An 18,494-nucleotide genomic window follows, 5' to 3' on the forward strand; every position below is an offset into this window, starting at 1 on the left:
AGCTGGAGATGACTGAGGTTGACTAATCCTCTTGTAGCTGTCATTTCCTCCTTTCATTAGTTTATAATCGCCGCACTGTCATTTTTTTCCCCTCCCTCCATGTTCTTTTCTTCTTCGTGGATTTTTTTTGTTTGTTGTCATCCCTACCTGGCAGTCAGGAAAGCGTGGCACTGTATTTACAGTCTCAGTGGACAGGCTGCCTGCGGTGGAGGGGGGGCTTTTCCGGCTGCCAGAGACTGTGCCCGCAGTAAACACCAGGCGCTAGCCTCTATCGTGAGTCTAGGGTTGCCTCGTCTGGGCCAACCTGCCTTACTGCTCTAACCACTAAGTGGGATTTTTTTCTGTGATGTGCCAGACACCGCGTCTTAAAATCTCATTAGGCACCCGGGGGACCTGCACTATGCTGCTGCTGACCCAGCCTTATCTAATCACACTGCCTAGGCCCGTGGAGGGAGCACAGCAGCCTGCCTTAATGAACAACCTCAGGGCTCCGGTCCTCACTCTCTTTCACTCTCTCACGCTCCACTCCTCAGTGGACGAGGAGGGAATTAGTCAGCGTGTATGTGCTTGTTTCTGTTTGTGCGTGGGTGTTCACTGTCCACCAGGTGAAATTAAACCATTTTATTCTGTGTGGTAGTCAGAGGAAACATCTGGAGTACATAAGACTGTGGCTGATTTTGGGACTATGATACGGTCGGTCACTCTTTCTGACTCAGCTGATTTAAATGCAGGTTAGCGTTTTTTTTGTCATGAATCTTGCTCTGGAGGAAGCTCTGCAGTGTTCACGCGCTGGCACTGTCACAAAGTCATACAATCTGATTTTAAACCTAACCTTAACTCTAACCATACTCATAACCCTAATGCCCAACCCTAACCTTAAATTACGACCAAAAAGCACATTTTGTTTTTCATTAATTTTTACAATATATACAGGGGGTACCGGTACAGGGGGAACCGGTACCGAGTCAATGTGCAGGGGTATAGGTTAGTCGAGGTAATTTGTACATGTAGGTACGCCTGAAGTGACTATGTATAGATAATAACAGCGAGTCGCAGCAGTGTAAAAACAAAGAGGAGGGGGGTCAATGTAAATAGTCAGTGGACATTTGATTAATTGTTTGGGGGTAGAAGCTGTTAAGGAGCCTTTTGGACCTAGACTTGGTGCTCCAGTACCGCTTGCCGTGCGGTAGCAGAGAGAACTATCTATTACTTGGGTGACTGGAGTCTTTGACCATTTTTGGGGCCTTCCTCTGACACCGCCTAGTATTTTTATTTAAAAAAAAAAAATTGTACCTTTATTTAACTAGGCAAGTCAGTTAAGAACAAATTCTTATTTTCAATGACGGCCAAATCTGTGGGTTAACTGCCTGTTCAGGGGCAGAACGACAGATTTGTACCTTGTCAGCTCGGGGATTCGAACTTGCAACCTTTCGGTTACTAGTCCAACGCTCTAACCACTAGGCTACCCTGCTGCCGCAGTATATACAGTTCCAGTCAAAAGTTTGGACACACCTACTCATTCAAGGGTTTTTCTTTATTTTTTGTAGAACAATAGTGAGGACATGAAAACTATGAAATAACACACATGGAATCATGTAGTAGCCAAAAAAGTGTTAACCAAATCAAAATATATTTTATATTTGAGATTCTTCAAAGTAGCCACCCATTGCCTTGATGACAGCTTTGCACACTCTTGGCATTATCTCAACCAGCTTCACCTGGAATCCTAGCTTCTAGGCCTGAATAACAGGCAGTTTACTTTGGGCACACTTTTCATCCGGATGGGAAAATACTGCCCCCTACACAAAAGAGGTTAATTAACGGTCAATTGCCGTGAGACTGGCAGTTATTTGTTTGACAATCACCGGCTGACAAAATGTAATGAGTGTCACAGCCCTAATCATACCACGCTCCAAGTCGCTTCGTCACTCGTTTTGCCTATTCTAACGTTCAATTGAACATTAACTGAATGCCTCGATGCCTGTCTGTCTGCTTTACAGTATATAGCAAGCCACGGCCACGTGACTCACTGTCTGTAGGAGTAAATCATTTTCATAAACTGTCCACTGAGTGTATATCATGTGCAAACTAACTTGAACTTGATTAACCTCATCCATAGAACCGAGACTTGTTCCTGGTCAGGTCACATGGTCAGGAAATATGTATGGCCATACGTACTCCTTCAATATGGTTTGATGTGGATTCCATCAAACCAATGATTATCATGTATAGCTTCTGCTTTGTTTAAATGACCAGTCTTGCTACGTGTGGCAAACGGTTTGTCAACCACTTTACCTCTACCTTCATGTACATATTACCTTAATTACCTCGACTAACCGCACATTGACTCTGTACCGGTACCCCCTGTATATAGCCACGTTACTGTTATTTTATTGTTATTTTTCTATTTGTTAATTTCACTTTATTTAGTCAATGATGTAGTACTTTCTTAACACTTATTTTTGTTGGTTAAGGTCTTGTCAGTAAGCATTTCAATGTTATGCCAATACCTTTTTGTATTCGGCAGATGTGATTTGATTGGCCAATTACACCCTCTCAAAGCACATTTTACATGGATCCTGTCTCTTCCAGACGTCCCATATGTGAATAATAACCCGTAGTCCCTGAGATGCCTTTGCACATCAAACAGGAAATCACCTGATGCTCCTAATGCCACCAGCTGCATGGTAATGACATGGGTCAGGCTTGGCAGGGACTGGCTGGGGCTGGGTAGAGCTAGAGAGAGGACTTCAAACAGCAGTGTGTGGCAGGGCCAGAGAGAATCAGAGGCAGCAGGGATGTGAGGTTTGGGAGCAGTCTTGTTGTCACCATAATGAGAGGGTTGGGGAAAGGCAGATGTATTACCTCTGCCATTATGTTTCAACACTGCAAATCCTACCAAACTGTGCTTGTCCCTTTTTAGGGAAAACGCACTAAATTAAACATAATACATGGATGCAATATGTGTACAGTACAGTAGTGACTGGGAGGCACTGAACACGACCTATAGGCCACAGGACAAAGAATCAGCCTCTTTCTTTTTAGCTACGGTAGGAATGTTATTATAAATGGAACATGTTTAACGTTCTCTACAATGAATTTGAAACAGCCTTTCAATTTGAAACACTAGCGCAAGGCTAAGATTGACTCTAAAGACCTGAAAAGCATGTGATTAAATTTCCTGTATGTGTGGAACATTATAACACATTACACCTTCCAGGAATTTCAGCTGTGTTTGACAGGCTTTCCTACAACTTGTAATGGAGTGCCAGAAGAGGGTGATTACTAGTTCCCTCTCGCTCAATTGAGCAATTGACTCGTGGTTTGCTGAGGAGATTCCTGCACTGGTAGAAAGGACGACAGACCCAGGCAGCCAAGATATACCTCATAGGCAGCAGGTATTCCCATTGGGGGGAACGGAAGCAGACGGGGTGGTTGAGTGTCAGTAATACCCCCCCAGGTCAGCGATCAGCTAACTGCGTATATTTCTGGGTGACTCTGGGGAGACAAAAGTGAGGACTAGGCAGCGGAGTCCAACACACACATGCTCCACACTGTCTGCTAGCAGGCTCCTGGCTATGTTTTGTATAGTTTGGTGTCGTTTTTAAACTCTTTATCTGGCTTGTGGTGCATGGTTAGCGGAGGTGAGTAGTGTGTTGGCGTGTGCGGTGCGCGTGAAGACTAGCTGGAGCTATGAAGGAAATTCCTTTGTGGATGAATAAGCCTCGGGTGACTGACACCTCCGAGAGAAAGAGAAAAGGGAGACTTTAGGTGTGAATGATGGGTTAAGAGAGAATACAAAAGAAGAATGGCACTTACTCAATTGCTGTACCAACAGCAAGGTATTTACAGTAAAGACCTTGAACTCCCAGTGTAATACTTTCCTGTGCACACCTCTGTCATGTGGTTTGGGTCTTAGCCTCAAGTAGCCTTATCTGGGCCTGAGGTCTCCCTCAGAACCGGGCTGAGGTCTTGATGACTGTTATGATGGAAAACGAACCCGAGTGCTGAATACATTACAGGCTCCTCAATTAAGCCAGATTTGCTGAGGAATTATGCGGTCTCCAAGCGGAATGGATCATTTGCCATCCACCTCCTTGCATCTTTGTGATGAATATTGATGGTGGGGGAGTCGGGCAGTGTTTGGACACTGACCTGAGTGTGTAAAGTCGTCGAACTCAATGGAAGACAATGATAAAGATGTGAACGATGGCTGAACAACACCATCTTTGTTCTCCTTGGTCTGGATGGATCCGTCATGACTCTTAATGTTGCAGCTCGAGATTCCTGCTCCATATCTTGTTGTGCCAAAGCACAAACTTCCTCGAGGAGGTCTGTGGCATGTGGGGGTGGGGGGTGAAATCAGAGAAGAAAATAATATTGGAAGGTAAACTCATCATGAAATGTCAAACAAAGTTCGTAAACAATGGTTGTTTTGTCTACTTGCTGTTTATTTAAAGATAGATCAGCCTCCGAGTTAAACCTTTTTTCCAACAATAAACTGCCGTAAGGTGTGTGTGTGTGTGGCTGTGTGTTGGGAATGTCATTGGGATCGCTGTCACCTGTGGGCACAGCTGGCTGAACTTCACATTCTTTGTGTTTTTTAGTGGTATGCCATCTGCCCTGCATGAATGGAGGGAAGTGCAGTGCCAGGGACAAGTGTCAGTGCCCGGCTACCTACATGGGGAAGTTCTGCCAGATGCCTGTTCAGAATGGGAATGGGCAGCAGCAGACATCCCAGATTCACTCCACTCACACTCTGCCTCTCACCTTCAGCAATGGACAGAACCCTGGTAAGATGGAAGGACTGAGTTCAAATACATGTTCAGTTTAAAAAATATATATTTATTTAACATTTGTTCATTTTTATCCAAGGGCATATAGATAGAAATACGAAGGACTATCCAATAAGTGTACATCTAAAGTGCAGTCATAGAACATTAACTTGCTCTTTTCAATAACTTTCACCCCATGTATCCTTTTTTACCTCGTCTCCCCCAGTGAAATATGCCCCCAGCATCGTGAACATCCATGTGAAGCATCCCCCGGAGGCCTCGGTGCAGATCCATCAGGTCTCCCAGCTGGATGCCAATGGGCAGAAGGTGAAAGGCAATGGGCAGAATGGCCACTCCCAGACCCAGTCCCACTACACCTACCACCACTCAGACAGCAGACAGAAGATCCAGCAGCAGGGACACAACATCATCTACCCCAACCAGCAGAGCTACGTCCCCCAGTACCAGCCCGTCTCCTCCAAGAGCCAGCTGGGACGCTGCTTCCAGGAGACCACCGGCACACAGGTCAGAGAGGGACAGGGGGGAATCTGGAAGTGTTGAGAGTGCAGAGTGAGAATATTGGAAGACAGATCAGAGAAGGACAGGGGGAAAGGTGGGGATTGGAGAAAGAGAGTGGAAATATGAGGGAGAGAGGGAGAGAAAGAGCTATTGGCTGGCTTTGCGGATAAACAAGGTAATGAGTTCTGCTTCAATGCCAGCCATTGATCATTCTTCGCATTTGAAAAAACACAATCAAAGGAGCTGTTTGTCCATCAAACTAATCTACGCTAATCGAAATTGATGTGTGTTTAGAGGACAAAAACAAACGTGACTCCATTTAAATCAATCCAGGTGTAGAGCCGGGAGAGACATTTTTCAGTCTGCTGGCCTTTATACTCCAAGAATAAAGATGCCATCAACACCAAACAACTTTCCCCATCTAGAAATAGCCCCATAACTCATGTCAGTGCTTTAATACATCCAAAGTTATTAGCAGTATTGGCACCTCGCCCATCTTATCCACTTCAGATCACCATTCAATTTGGTTTACATTTTGCAGTCAGATTGACATTGTGGTGATAAGGCTCCATCAGCAGGCGAGGCGCTGAGGACTGTTCCCTTATCAGTGTGCGTTGATCTGAGGGAGGCTGGACGACGGGATGTTGTTCTATAATAGAACTGTTCTGTCTGAGAGTTTGAGTTGGGGTGACAGAAGGCTATTGTGTAATGCTGAAGCACACAAGCCCGTGTCGTGAGGCATTATTGTGCAGCTAAACGAGCTAAACACCTTTTTCTCACACTTCGAGCCAAACGACTCTGAGCTGCCGAGGAGAGCCCCTGAGGTCAACGAGGGCTACGTGCTTACGGTCTCCACGGAAGACATGGTACTGTAAGTCATTCAAACGTGTTAACCCTCGCAAGGCTGCCGGCCCAGACGGCATCCCAAGCCGCGCCTTCCGAGAATGTGCAGACCAGCTAGCTGTGGTGTTTTTGGACATTTTCAATCTCTAAATCAGGCCGTTATCCCCACCTGCTTCAAGATGTCCACTATCATCGCCGTGCCCAAGAAAGGGAAATTAATTGAATGACTACTGACCCGTAGCACTCACTTCCGTCATTATGAACTGCTTCGAGAGGCAAGTCAAACACTACATCACCTCCTCCCACCCTGACACACACAAACTTCTCCAATTCGCCTACCGCCCGACAGATCCACGGACAACTCAACCACTATTGCACTGCACACTGCACTCACCTAGACAAGAGGAATGCATATGTGAGGAGGCTGTTGCACTGCACACTGCACTCACCTAGACAAGGGGAATGCATATGTGAGGAGGCTGTTGCACTACAGCTCGGCCTTCAATACCATAGTGCCCTTTAAGCTCACCACAAACCTCACAGCCCTGGGACTGAACTCCTCACTATGCAACTGGGTCCTGGACTTCCTGACAGTCCGCTGATGACACGACAGGCCTGATCACCAACAACGACGAGACGGCCTACAGGGAGGAGGTAGGCACTCTGACGGTGTGGTGTCAGGAAAACAGCCTCTTCCTCAACATCAGAAAAACAAAGGAGCTGATTGTGCACTTCAGGAAGAACCAAGCTGGGCACGACCCCATCCTCATCAACGGGGCGGTAAAAAATGTCTAGTTCCTCTGTGTACACATCTCTAAGGAGCTGAAATGGTCAAACTACAAGGACACCATGGTGAAGAAGGCACGACCGCGACTCTTTAACCTCAGGAGGCTGAAGAAATGAATCTTGTCCCCGAGGGCCCTCACAGTGTTCTACAGGAGCACCATCGAGAGCATACTATCGGGCTGCATCACAGCCGGGAACTCCACGGCCGCTGACCGCAAGGCACTACAGAGGGTTTTATGCTCAGCTGTGCTTCATCCATATTTGGAAATAACTTCATTTGTACAGACACAGGCTAAACCCTAGACACATTATCTTGATCTTTCCCTTTTTTTGTTTATAGTTCGGGAACATTAGAACTATGCTAGAATGCTAACAAAAAAATGTGGAGGTCTGGTTTCAAAAACACGACACCGCCTTTCTCTCAACACCATAGGCAAGTTACATAATGTAGCCAAGCTACTTCAAGTAACAACAGAATGTCCAGCCTGAATGCACCATTGGGTGCGCACTGCTTGCCATCCAGGACACCAACAAAACCGGGTGTTCCATCACTCGTTTGAGGGCAGTACAGGAGCTTCATGGCTAAAACTATCAGACTGGCCAATAGCTTCTACCCCCAGACCATCAGGCTGCTGAATAGCCACCACTAGTCAGCTACCTGCTCCTCCTGCCTCCACTGTCTCCGCTGTTCTCCCTTTGGACCCCCCAATGGACATGTCCCCCGTCCCCCCTTTTCTCCCCAATTTCGTGATATCCAATTGGTAGTTTCAGTCTTGTCCCATTGCTGTAACACCCGTACGGACTCGGGAGAGGCGAAGATCGAGAGCCATGCGTCCTCCGAAACACGACCCAGCCAAGCCGCACTGCTTCTTGCCACACTGCTCGCTTAACCCAGCTGCACCAATGTGTTGAAGGAAACACCGTCCAACCGGGGACCTTGTCAGCGTGCATGTGCCCGGCCCGCCACAGGAGTCGCTAGAGCGTGATGGGACAAGGACATCCCAGCCAGACCCTCCCTTAACCCGGACGACGCTGAGCCAAATTTGCGCCGCCTCATGGGTTTCCCGGTCGCGTCCTGCTGCGACACAGCCCGGGATTGAACCCGGATCTGTGGTGACGCCTTTAGCACTGCGATGCACCACTCGAGAGGCCTTCCAATGGACATTTATATGTATCATTGTCACAGTTGTAAATATGTATTTATTATTATTGTTGCTTTTCTTGTTTCCTTCACACCTGCGCTGTTGTAGCTGAAGTATTTCACTGTACACTGCAACTACATCTGCGACCCTGTGCATCGAATATTGTGGGGGGAATAAAAAGTGGAGTGAGTTTGTTTTTCTTCTGAAAATACTGAATTCACCCTCTTAATCTCTCCTCCTGCTGTTCCTTTCTGTCTGTGTTTCTCTCCTCTCTCCTCTCTTCCTCATTCTCATTCTCCTACACACTCTCTTCTAAATGCCAGTGTGGCAAGGCCCTCCCTGGTCTCAGCAAGCAGGAAGAATGCTGTCAGAGCATCGGAACATCCTGGGGGTTCCACAAATGCCAGAAGTGCCCAAAACCATGTAAGTACCAGTGTAAAACAAGTAACACTCTTTGACTAGTGTAGATTATAGTGGTTGAACTTTGTCATATGAGAAATGGGGAGTGAGAGAGACTGTCATGGGATAGACATAGAGCGAGACAGAGACAGATGAACTGTACACCTAAATAAGGACATCTCAGCCCGTTTGAAATTTGTCTCAGCTATGTGAATACTGTGTGGCTATTTGCTGCGGAGACACAGTAGTTGAAGATAAATCAGGTAATACACTTTACTGGCACTGTGGAAGCAGTTTACTGGCATGTGCAGTTTCTCACTTCATAACTGTATCCAAGAAAGGGAGTTTTTGTGTCGAGACAATCAACGCGTTGGAACCCAGCTTCTGCCAAAAAATGGGAAAATAGTTTTTTACAGCTTGAGAATGACAAAGGAGGGGTATGAAGGAAGGGTGGGTGGGGGAGTTGAGGGAAACAGATGAATTTTGTGAAGACACGCGAGTGAGAATGTGCTGAACAGACCCAGACCCACAGTAATGTTCCAATAACCGGACCCCTGGGTCTAGTCCACTGACTCACCTCATGGTAATCCTCTAATAACTTTATTTTAAGAGTGGTGAAAACTGTTCACTCTCTTACCCCCAGATGAGCATTACAACATTGCCGTGTTTCATCCATATTTGGAAATAACTTCATTTGTACAGACCCAGACGAAAACCTAGACACATTATCTTGATCTTTCCCTTTCTTGTGTTTATAGTTCTGGAACGTTTGAACTATGCTAGAATGCTAACAAAAATGCTAGGACAGAAATGTGGAGGTCTGGTTTCAAAAACATGACACAGCCTTTCTCTCAACACCATAGGCACGTTACATAATGTAGCCAAGCTACTTCAAATGTCCAGCCCAGTCATTTCAGAGCAGCTGCTCTTTAGGCACTGCTAGCCTATCTTCAATACTACTCTTAGACTTGTATTTCAGGAACACTGTGTTAAGTTGAGAACATTATATGACCCCTGTGTTTATCCAGATAAAAAAAGGTGGTCGGCTTTTGGCCCTGTAGGTTTATTTTGAGAAGAGATCTGTTCAAGAAACAAGCTTGGGTGTCTCCATGCCAGTAGTCTGAGTTCCCACGTGGCTGTCCTGTCTTTCTCTTCCTGGGCTATTTTAGCTAGTTGTTACCCAGTGGAGACGGCTGGGGAAGGTTTAGGCCCTTGTGAGCATTTGGCCATTCCAACAACCTCCCCAGAGTGCTGCTTAAAGAACTCTCTATAATTATCTTTGTTTCCTTCATGCCAAAGCTATTGGGTCTATGAGAGATTGGGGGACAGGGGATGGTGGGAGGAGACGGGGGTGGGATGTGGTTGGAAATATGTGTTTTCATCATTTAACTGGAGGGAGATGGATATCTTCACCTGAATAGCTTGTACTCCACGGATCATCAACTAGATTCAGCTGCGGGTTAATTGTTTTTTATAGCGGGTGATCATGGGGCTGGAACATAATTCTAAATCATTTGTGACTGCAAATTTACCGCTAGAAGCCCAAACAGATGTAATATGTGACAAAAACATAATTTCAAACCTTGCTCACATTTGCATATGTAACAGTTTTGCTTCCATCCATCTCCTCGCCCCTACCTGGGCTCAAAACAGGGACCCTCTGCGCAAATCAACAACTAACACCATCGAAGCATCAACCTATCGCTCCAAAAAAGCCGTGGCCAGAACAGCTACTTCAAAGGTCTCCGAGCGAGTGACGTCACCGATTGAAACGCCGGTAGCACGCACCCCGCTAACTAGCTAGCCATTTCACACCAGTTACATATACGCACGTGTAACTAACTGTCTATTATGTTTGGGAATACTTTGGAACAAATTTCCAAAATGAAAATCACTTGGAGCTGATTTGCTGGTGTTTTTACAGTCTTTTATGCCCCCCCCCTCCAAAATCAAATCAGCCGCAGGCCGGCAGTTGAGCAACCCTGTTGTACTCAATAAGAATTCATAAACTAATTTGTAGCCCAGGAGAATACTATTAGATGTGTCTGCCTCAATCAGACAGGCATCAAAGTACTCTGCACCCTCACCGCACTTTGCAGATTAAATCATTATGCTTTGATCATTAATCTTATGAAAGCTTATTTAGTTAATCAGGTTTTCATCACCTAATTTTCTGTCAGGGAGCCTTTTCCCTGTTGGGCCTGAAAATAGAGTTTAACTTGGTTAGTTTGTACTCCTGTCTTACCTAACAGGTAGACTCTTTCATGTTCAGAAATCACCACGCATCCAGTCACATTTTCTTTTCCCAATGCTTCTCTGGTTTCCACATGGAACAAAACCTATAGTTCTTCACCAGTTTGTTCCCAAAGGCTCCTGTTATTGGAAGGTACAAAGGCACAGTGTAATGTCTGGCTGTGTTGGAAGTCAGGAATGCCAGGGGAGTGAGGTTAGCATTTATGTGCGGGCCCTGTGTGAACTGCTCCATTGTGCCCCGGAGACAGTTGTAACTGGTAAATAAATTGGCTTACACGCAAACAAACATAGCCTTGTTCCCTGTTAAGCAAGCGAGCAATCTGCTTTCAGGTATTTGGGTGCCACCCTGTTACCGGGTCTGAAAAGCCCTCCAACAGTACTTTCGTCTGCCACAGTAGTTCTATATCCCCCCTTCTTACCTTAAGCAGGGTGGAATCATTAGTCCAAACATTTGTGCAACTAAAACAAGTTTATTTTGGACAAATTCAGGTAGGTCCCTCCCCATTTCATTCCGTTTAAGAAACATTTTGCAACAGTGTTGGCATAATGCATAAGCCCCAGACTTTGAGTAAAGTCTCCATTTGCGATCACCCCTCAGCTTTGAAATGGCTAGATTTATTCTGAGCCAGTACCATGGGAAATGCAGTTTAATGGTTCCACTTTGAGGACTCTGACTGTGCCCTAAAGCTCTCTTGCTCTGTCAGCCCTCTGTCAGATATTGGCTCTATTCGTTGAGTTTTTACAATGAAAGCAATTAATGTCAACCTTTTTGAAATTAAATACACAAGTATGTGGACACCCCTTTAAATTAATAGATTTGGCTATTTCAGCCACACCCGCTCGTTTCTGACAGGTCTATAAAATTGAGCACGCCGCCATGCAATCTCCATAGACAAACATTGGCAGTAGAATGGCCCATACTGAAGAGCTCAGTGACTTTCAATGTGGCATCGTCATAGGATGCCAACTTTCCAACAAGTCAGTTCATCAAATTTCTGCCCTGCTCGAGCTGCCCCGGTCAACTGTAAGTTCTGTTATTGTATAAGTGAAAATGTCTAGGAGAAACAATGGCTCAACTGCGAAGTGATAGGCCACACAAGCTCACAGAATGGAACTGCTGAAGTGCATAGCGTGTAAAAATCATCTTTCCTCAGATGCAACACTCAGAGGCAGTTCCAAACTGCCTCTGGAAGCAACATCAGCACAATAACTGTTTGTCTGGAACTTCATGAAATGGGATTCAATGGCGGAGCAGTCGGACACAAGCCTAAGATCACCATGCACAATGCCAAGCGTCGGCTGGAGTTGTGTAAAAGTCATTGGACTCTGGAGCACTGGAAACGAGTTCTCTGGAGTGATGAATCACGCTTCACCATCTGGCAGTCCTATGGACGAATCTGGGTTTGGGGGATACCAGGAGAACGCTACCTGTCAGAATGCATAGTGCCAACTGTATCATTTGGTGGAGGAGGAATAATGGTCTGGTGCTGTTTTTCATGGTCCGGGCAAGGCCCCTTAGTTTCCAGTGAAGGGAAATCTTAACACTACAGCATACAATGAATGACGTTCTAAACGATTCTGTGCTTCCAACTTTGTGCCAACAGTTTGGGGAAGGTCCTTTCCTGTTTCAGCATGACAATGCCCCCGTGCACAAAGAGCCCTGACCTCAACCCCATCGAACACCTTTGGTGTAAATTGGAACGCTGGTTGCGAGCCAGGCCTAATTGCCCAACATCAGTGCCCGACCGCACTAATGCTCTTGTGGCTGAATGGAAGAAATTCCCTGCAGCAATGTTCAAACATCTAGTGGAAAGCCTTCTCAGAAGAGTGGAAGCTGTTATAGCAGCAAAGGAGCGTCCAAGCAGAAACTGTGGATAGATGGCAGCACTTGTGCAAAACTGAAAGCACGTACCACCACATTTAATCATGGCAAGGCAACTGGAAACATGACAGTGTAGTTAGTCAATCAAACAAGAAAAGCGTTAGTATAGAGACAAAGTGGAGTCGCAATTCAACGGCTCAAACACAAGACATATGTGGCAGGGTCTGCAGACATTCACGGATTACAAAAAGAAAACCAGCCCCTTCACAGGCATCGACGTCTTGCTCCCAGACAAATTAAACAACAACTTTGCGTGCTTTGAGGACAATACAATGCCACCGACACTGCCCGCTACCAAAGACTGTGGGCTCTCCTTCTCCGTGGCCAACGTGAGTATAAAACATTTCAACCTGTTAACCCTCGCCAGGGCTGCTGGCCCAGACTGCATCCCTTACCGCGTCCCCTTGAGCATGAGCAGACCAGCTGGCTGGTGTGTTTACAGACATATTCAATCAATCCGTCTGCTGTCCCCACATGCTTCAAGATAGCCACCATTGTTCTTGTTCCCAAGAAAGCTAAGGTAACTGAGCTAAATGACTATCGCCCAACAGCACTCACTTCTGTAATCATGAAGTGCTTTGAGAGACTAGTCAGGGATCATATCACTTTCAACCTACCTGTTACCCTAGACCCATTCCAATTTGCTTATCGCCCCAATAGGTCCACAGACGATGCAATCGTCATCACACTGCACACTGCCCTATCCCATCTGGACAAGAGGAATACCTATGTAAGAATGCTGTTCATTGGCTACAGCTCAGCATTCAACACCATAGTACCGTCCAAACTCATCATTAAGCTTGAGACCCTGGTTCTCAACCCCACCCTGTCAACTGGGTCCTGGACTTCCTGACGGGCCGCCCCCAGGTGGTGAGGGTAGGAAACAACATCTCCACCCCGCTGATCCTCAACACTGGGGCCCCACAAGGGTGCGTTCTCAGTCCTCTCCCGTACTCCCTGTTCACCCATGACTGTGTGGCCATGCACGCCTCCAACTCAATCATCAAGTTTGCAGACGACACTACAGTGGTAGGCTTGATTACCAACAACAACGAGACGGCTCACAGAGAGGAGGTAAAACAATTACCTCTCACTCAATGTCACCAAAACAAAAGAGATGATTGTGTGCTTCAGGAAACAGCAAAGGGAGCACCCCCTATCCACATCGACGGGACAGGAGTGGAGAAGGTGAAAAGATGTACATATCACAGACAAACTGAAATGGTCCACCCACACAGACAGTGTGGTGAAGAAGGCGCAACCTCAGGAGGCTGAAAAAATGTGGCTTGTCACTGAAAACCTTCACTAACTTTTACCGGTGCACAATTGAGAGCATCCTGTCGGGCTGTATCACCGTCTGGTATGGCAACTGCAACGCCCACAACCGCAGGGCTCTCCAGAGGGTGGTGCGGTCAAGGCCATCAGATTGTTAAACAGCCACCACTAGGACAGAGAGGCGGCTGCCTACATACAGACTTGACATCATTGGCCACTTTAATAGATGGAACACTAGTCACTTTAATAATGCCACTTTAAGAATGGTTACATATCTTGCATTACTCATCTCTTATGTATATACTGTATACTGTATCCTTCACTATCTATTATTTACTATCTATTATATCTTAGCTGCTCTGTCTCTGCTCATCCATATATTTTATACTTATATATTCTCATCCCATTCCTTCACTAGATTGTGTGTATTAGGTTTTGTTGTGGAATTTGTTAGATATTACCTGTTAGGTATTGCTGCTCTGGTGAATCTAGAAGCATAAGCATTTCACTACACACGCAATTACATCTGCTAACCATGTGTATGTGACCAATAAGATTTGATTGAACTCCATGATTTTGGAATGAGATGTTCAACAAGCAGGTTTCAACATACTTGATGCCATCTAGTGTATTATGGCTACATGATGTTTGGCATTTGTAAGTGGAGGTAAGAGGGTGTTTGTGTGGCCAGGGATAAGAGAGTTGAATGCAGGAGAGCAAGTGTTTGTTCATGGGTTTGATCAGTTGCCGCGCATGTGTGCACCATGTGAGAGACAGATTATTTTGCCCTTATTTTCCTGTAAATTTTTTTCCTTCACGATAATGGTTGCTTGGGCTGGCACGCAACTAAAGCCCATATGGGAGCAAACAAGGTTTCCTTTTGTATTCAATGTTTTATTTTTGCCATGAATCTCATTTTCCCTCGAGGTAAGCTTGAGATCACTATTCTTGTCCTCAAACAGCTATCAGACAATGGCAGTAAACTGAGAGGCCTGCGTCAGGAGGATAGTACTATGAATTAGTGATGGAGATAAAAGAAGGATTCAAGCACCCTGTCGTCAATCCCAAAAAAGTGTGATGGTTTTATCCGTGGCAGGTTTCCTGAAGTCACCTCTAGCCTGAAATTAGGATAAACTGATCAACTGTAATAAACTCAGGAAAGGATGAAACATCCATTTTTCAAGACTCTTTAAAAGATCATTCGTAAACATTCAAATAACTTCACAGATCTTCATTGAAAGGGTTTAAACACTGTTTCCCATGCTTGTTAAATGAATCATAAACAATTAATGAACATGCACCTGTGGAACGGTTGTTAAGACACTAACAGCTTACAGACGGTAGGTAATTAATGTCACAGTTATGAGAACTTAGGACACTAAAGAGGCCTTTCTACTGACTATGAAAAATACCAAAAGAAAGATGCCCAGGGTCCCTGCTCATCTGCGTGAACGTGCCTTAGGCATGCTGCAAGGAGGCATGAGGATTGCAGATGTGGCCAGGGCTTGTAATGTCCATACTGTGAGACACCTAAGACAGTGCTACAGGGAGACAGGATGGACAGCTGATCATCCTCGCAGTGGCTGACCACATGTAACAACACCTGCACAGGATCGGTACATCCGAACATCACACCTGCGGGACAGGTACAGGATGGCAACAACTGCCCGAGTTACACCAGGAACGCACAATCCCTCCATCAGTGCTCAGACTGTCTGCAATAGGCTGAGAGAGGCTGGACTGAGGGCTTGTAGGCCTATTGTAAGGCAGGTCCTTACCAGACAACACCGGCAACAACGGGCACAAACCCACCGTCGCTGGACCAGACAGGACTGGCAAGACGCGGTTTTGTCTCACCAGGGGTGATGGTCGGATTCGCGTCATGGTCTGCGGCGGTGTGTCACAGCATCATCAGACTGAGCTTGTTGTCATTGCAGGAAATCTCAACACTGTGCATTACAGGGAAGACATCCTCCTCCCTCATGTGCATGCTCATACTGACATGACCCTCCAGTATGACAATGCCACCAGCCATACTGCTCGTTCTGTGCATGATTTCCTGCAAGACAGGAATGTCAGTGTTCTGCCATGGCCAGCGAAGAGCCCGGATTTCAATCCCACTGAGCACATCTTGGGACCCGTTGGAGGGTGAAGAAATAGCCGGGAACTTGCAGGCGCCTTGGTGGAAGAATATGGTGCAAGAATAATAATAATATAATAATATATGCCATTTAGCTGACGCTTTTATCCAAAGCGACTTACAGTCATGTGTGCATACATTCTACGTATGGGTGGTCCCGGGAATCGAACCCACTACCCTGGCGTTACAAGCGCCATGCTCTACCAACTGAGCCACAGAAGGACCACGGACTGGCAAATCTGGTGCAGTCCCTGAGGAGGAGATGCACTGCAGTACTTAATGCAGCTGGTGGCCACACCGGATACTGACTGTTACTTTTTATTTTGACCCCCCCTTTGTTCAGGGACACATTATTCCATTTCTGTTAGTCACATGTCAGTGGAACTTGTTCAGTTTATGTCTCAGGTGTTGAATATTGTTATGGTCATACAAATATTTACACATGATTAGATTGCTGAAAATAAACGCAGTTTACAGTGAGAGGATGTTTTTTAAAGTTTTTTTTTAGATGGCACTTCCCCTGAATGTGTTCAACTCAATTGTGTGTTTTGTTCATGTATGCACGTGTATGTGTTGGTGAAACACTGGTTTTGACTAGGTGTTGATGGATCATGTTTGTGTTGAACAGGGCAGAGTAGAGATACTGTGGGCTTCCTTCTGCCTAAACAATTCTGGATCTGTCACCAAATGCTGTCTACTCCCATCAAGTCAGGAGGAATCCCCAAAGTATCAGTAGAAGTACATTTGAAAAACCTATGTATCATAGTCAATTAAACACGTTCTTATGAGATAATGAAGCTTACGTTCTTCTGAGTCATGTAAAAGTCTCTAAAAATAACATATCTCTCGCTCTTCTCCAGCTATTCCTCTGACAGCAGGAGGATCAAGACACGCGATGGACTGCCCCCAGGGATACAAGCGCATCAACAACTCCCACTGCCAAGGTAAGAGCTGCGGTCCACCTCTTGTTCAACGTCTCTACGACTACCACTGCCATTGTTTGGCTTGTGTTTTCGCACACAGAGAGCAGAGAGAAGTCTGTTTTCTCAGCGTGGCGGAGGGCTTCGCCAAGAGAAATGAGCCTTAAAGAAGTGATTTGTCACCAGCCACATAAAACCCTGCGAGAGCGCAGGGCTACCATCCAGAGACGAGGAATGAATATGCTTCATTTTGACAAGGAGATCATTCTCTCGCTTTGTGTTGTTTCCTGTGCTCTCTACTCTGCTCTTTCCTTGGGTGATGTCGGCCAGTCTACCTATATACAGCACCCTCTGCTGGTCCCTCACCCTCTAGTCCTCCACAGATAGACTGACTCAGCCCATTTATGACACTGGTTTGTCAGCTGCCATTTGTTGTCTCCTGAAATCTATCAAAAATGAACGTTTTTCTTCTCTTTCTCCTCTTGACTTGCTCCACTTGGTCGTCAGTGATCAATCCTGTTTTAGCAGGACCCCAAACACCATAACAGCCATGCGGGGGAGAGAGGGAAAAGAGGCAGGTGCCATATTTGATAGATTTCCCTAATCTGTATTGAATTGGGATATGATAGCGAACAATGACTACAATACTTCAGGGCTGGCAGGCCGTTTTCAGAGGAGTCACACTAAATCAAGCCTGCTCTGCCCCAGCGACTTTTGAACCTACTGTGGCCCATTCACTCAGCATTCCACTCAAGGGGAGGGAGGGTGAGGGAGAGAGACCAGTGTCTGTGTATACGCCACACGCCTGCTCAGAGGCAACGGACTGTTCACTTTTTCAACAAAAAATATAACCCCTACTGCTCTCCTCTAATCAGCAGGAAACCCAGACTTCTCTCTGATAGCCGACTGTTTGAACTGACAGATCTTACACAGAGGAGTTATGAAATAGTGAAGGCTTATCCTTAATATTGTGCTCGTGAGCATCTCTACTACAGTAACAACTGGTCAACACTAAGCACACTACATTATTCTACATAATTGAGAATTCTATTGGAACAGTGGACGGTACATTGAAAACATTAGGGGACATCACTCCCTACTCACTTCAAAGGGATCCCATTCATTGACGGGACTGTTACTATAGTGCATGGCACAAACAACAGAGGGCATCTGCCCGGGTTCTACTGGTTCTACATGAGGCACAGTGCCACCGCGCCAAGGCGCGTGCCATAACTGTGGTTAGGCTGAGAAGGGCTCTGAAAGGGGAGCCGAGGCCTGACCGCTGCCTATTCGAAGTGCTGCCAGGCTGAGGAGAGTGGCAGCCCAGGAGACCAGACATATTATTCCTGTGGAGGTGCTGTGACTCTTTACCCTGTAATCCAACACATCCTGTTCCCCTTATTATCACCCCTTTTTTTACAGAGCTGATTTGGATTGAATCTCCATTTTGTTTTCCTTTGAGCTAGCTATGTGTGTTTACTAATTGTTGGATATGGTGTGACTGTCCAATATAACAAATGGAGGGAAAAAAGAGACACGATAGGGGATCAATCGGGCTGG

General features: G+C 46.0%; 1 protein-coding gene across 8 annotated transcripts in view; it reads left to right on the forward strand.

Moving 5' to 3' along the window:
- Nucleotides 1-18,494, forward strand: part of ltbp1 (latent transforming growth factor beta binding protein 1) — a 147,131-nt gene that overhangs the window by 55,420 nt on the left and 73,217 nt on the right. For all 8 annotated transcript variants that reach the window (XM_052498503.1, XM_052498506.1, XM_052498504.1 and 5 more), the window contains 4 exons: nucleotides 4,608-4,793; nucleotides 5,002-5,300; nucleotides 8,389-8,488; nucleotides 16,875-16,958. In XM_052498503.1, coding sequence (XP_052354463.1) covers nucleotides 4,608-4,793; nucleotides 5,002-5,300; nucleotides 8,389-8,488; nucleotides 16,875-16,958 — 669 coding nt within the window. The remainder of the gene's footprint in view (nucleotides 1-4,607; nucleotides 4,794-5,001; nucleotides 5,301-8,388; nucleotides 8,489-16,874; nucleotides 16,959-18,494) is intronic.

This window comes from Oncorhynchus keta, chromosome 36 (genome assembly GCF_023373465.1).
Source record: "Oncorhynchus keta strain PuntledgeMale-10-30-2019 chromosome 36, Oket_V2, whole genome shotgun sequence".
Taxonomy (NCBI): Eukaryota; Metazoa; Chordata; class Actinopteri; order Salmoniformes; family Salmonidae; genus Oncorhynchus; species Oncorhynchus keta.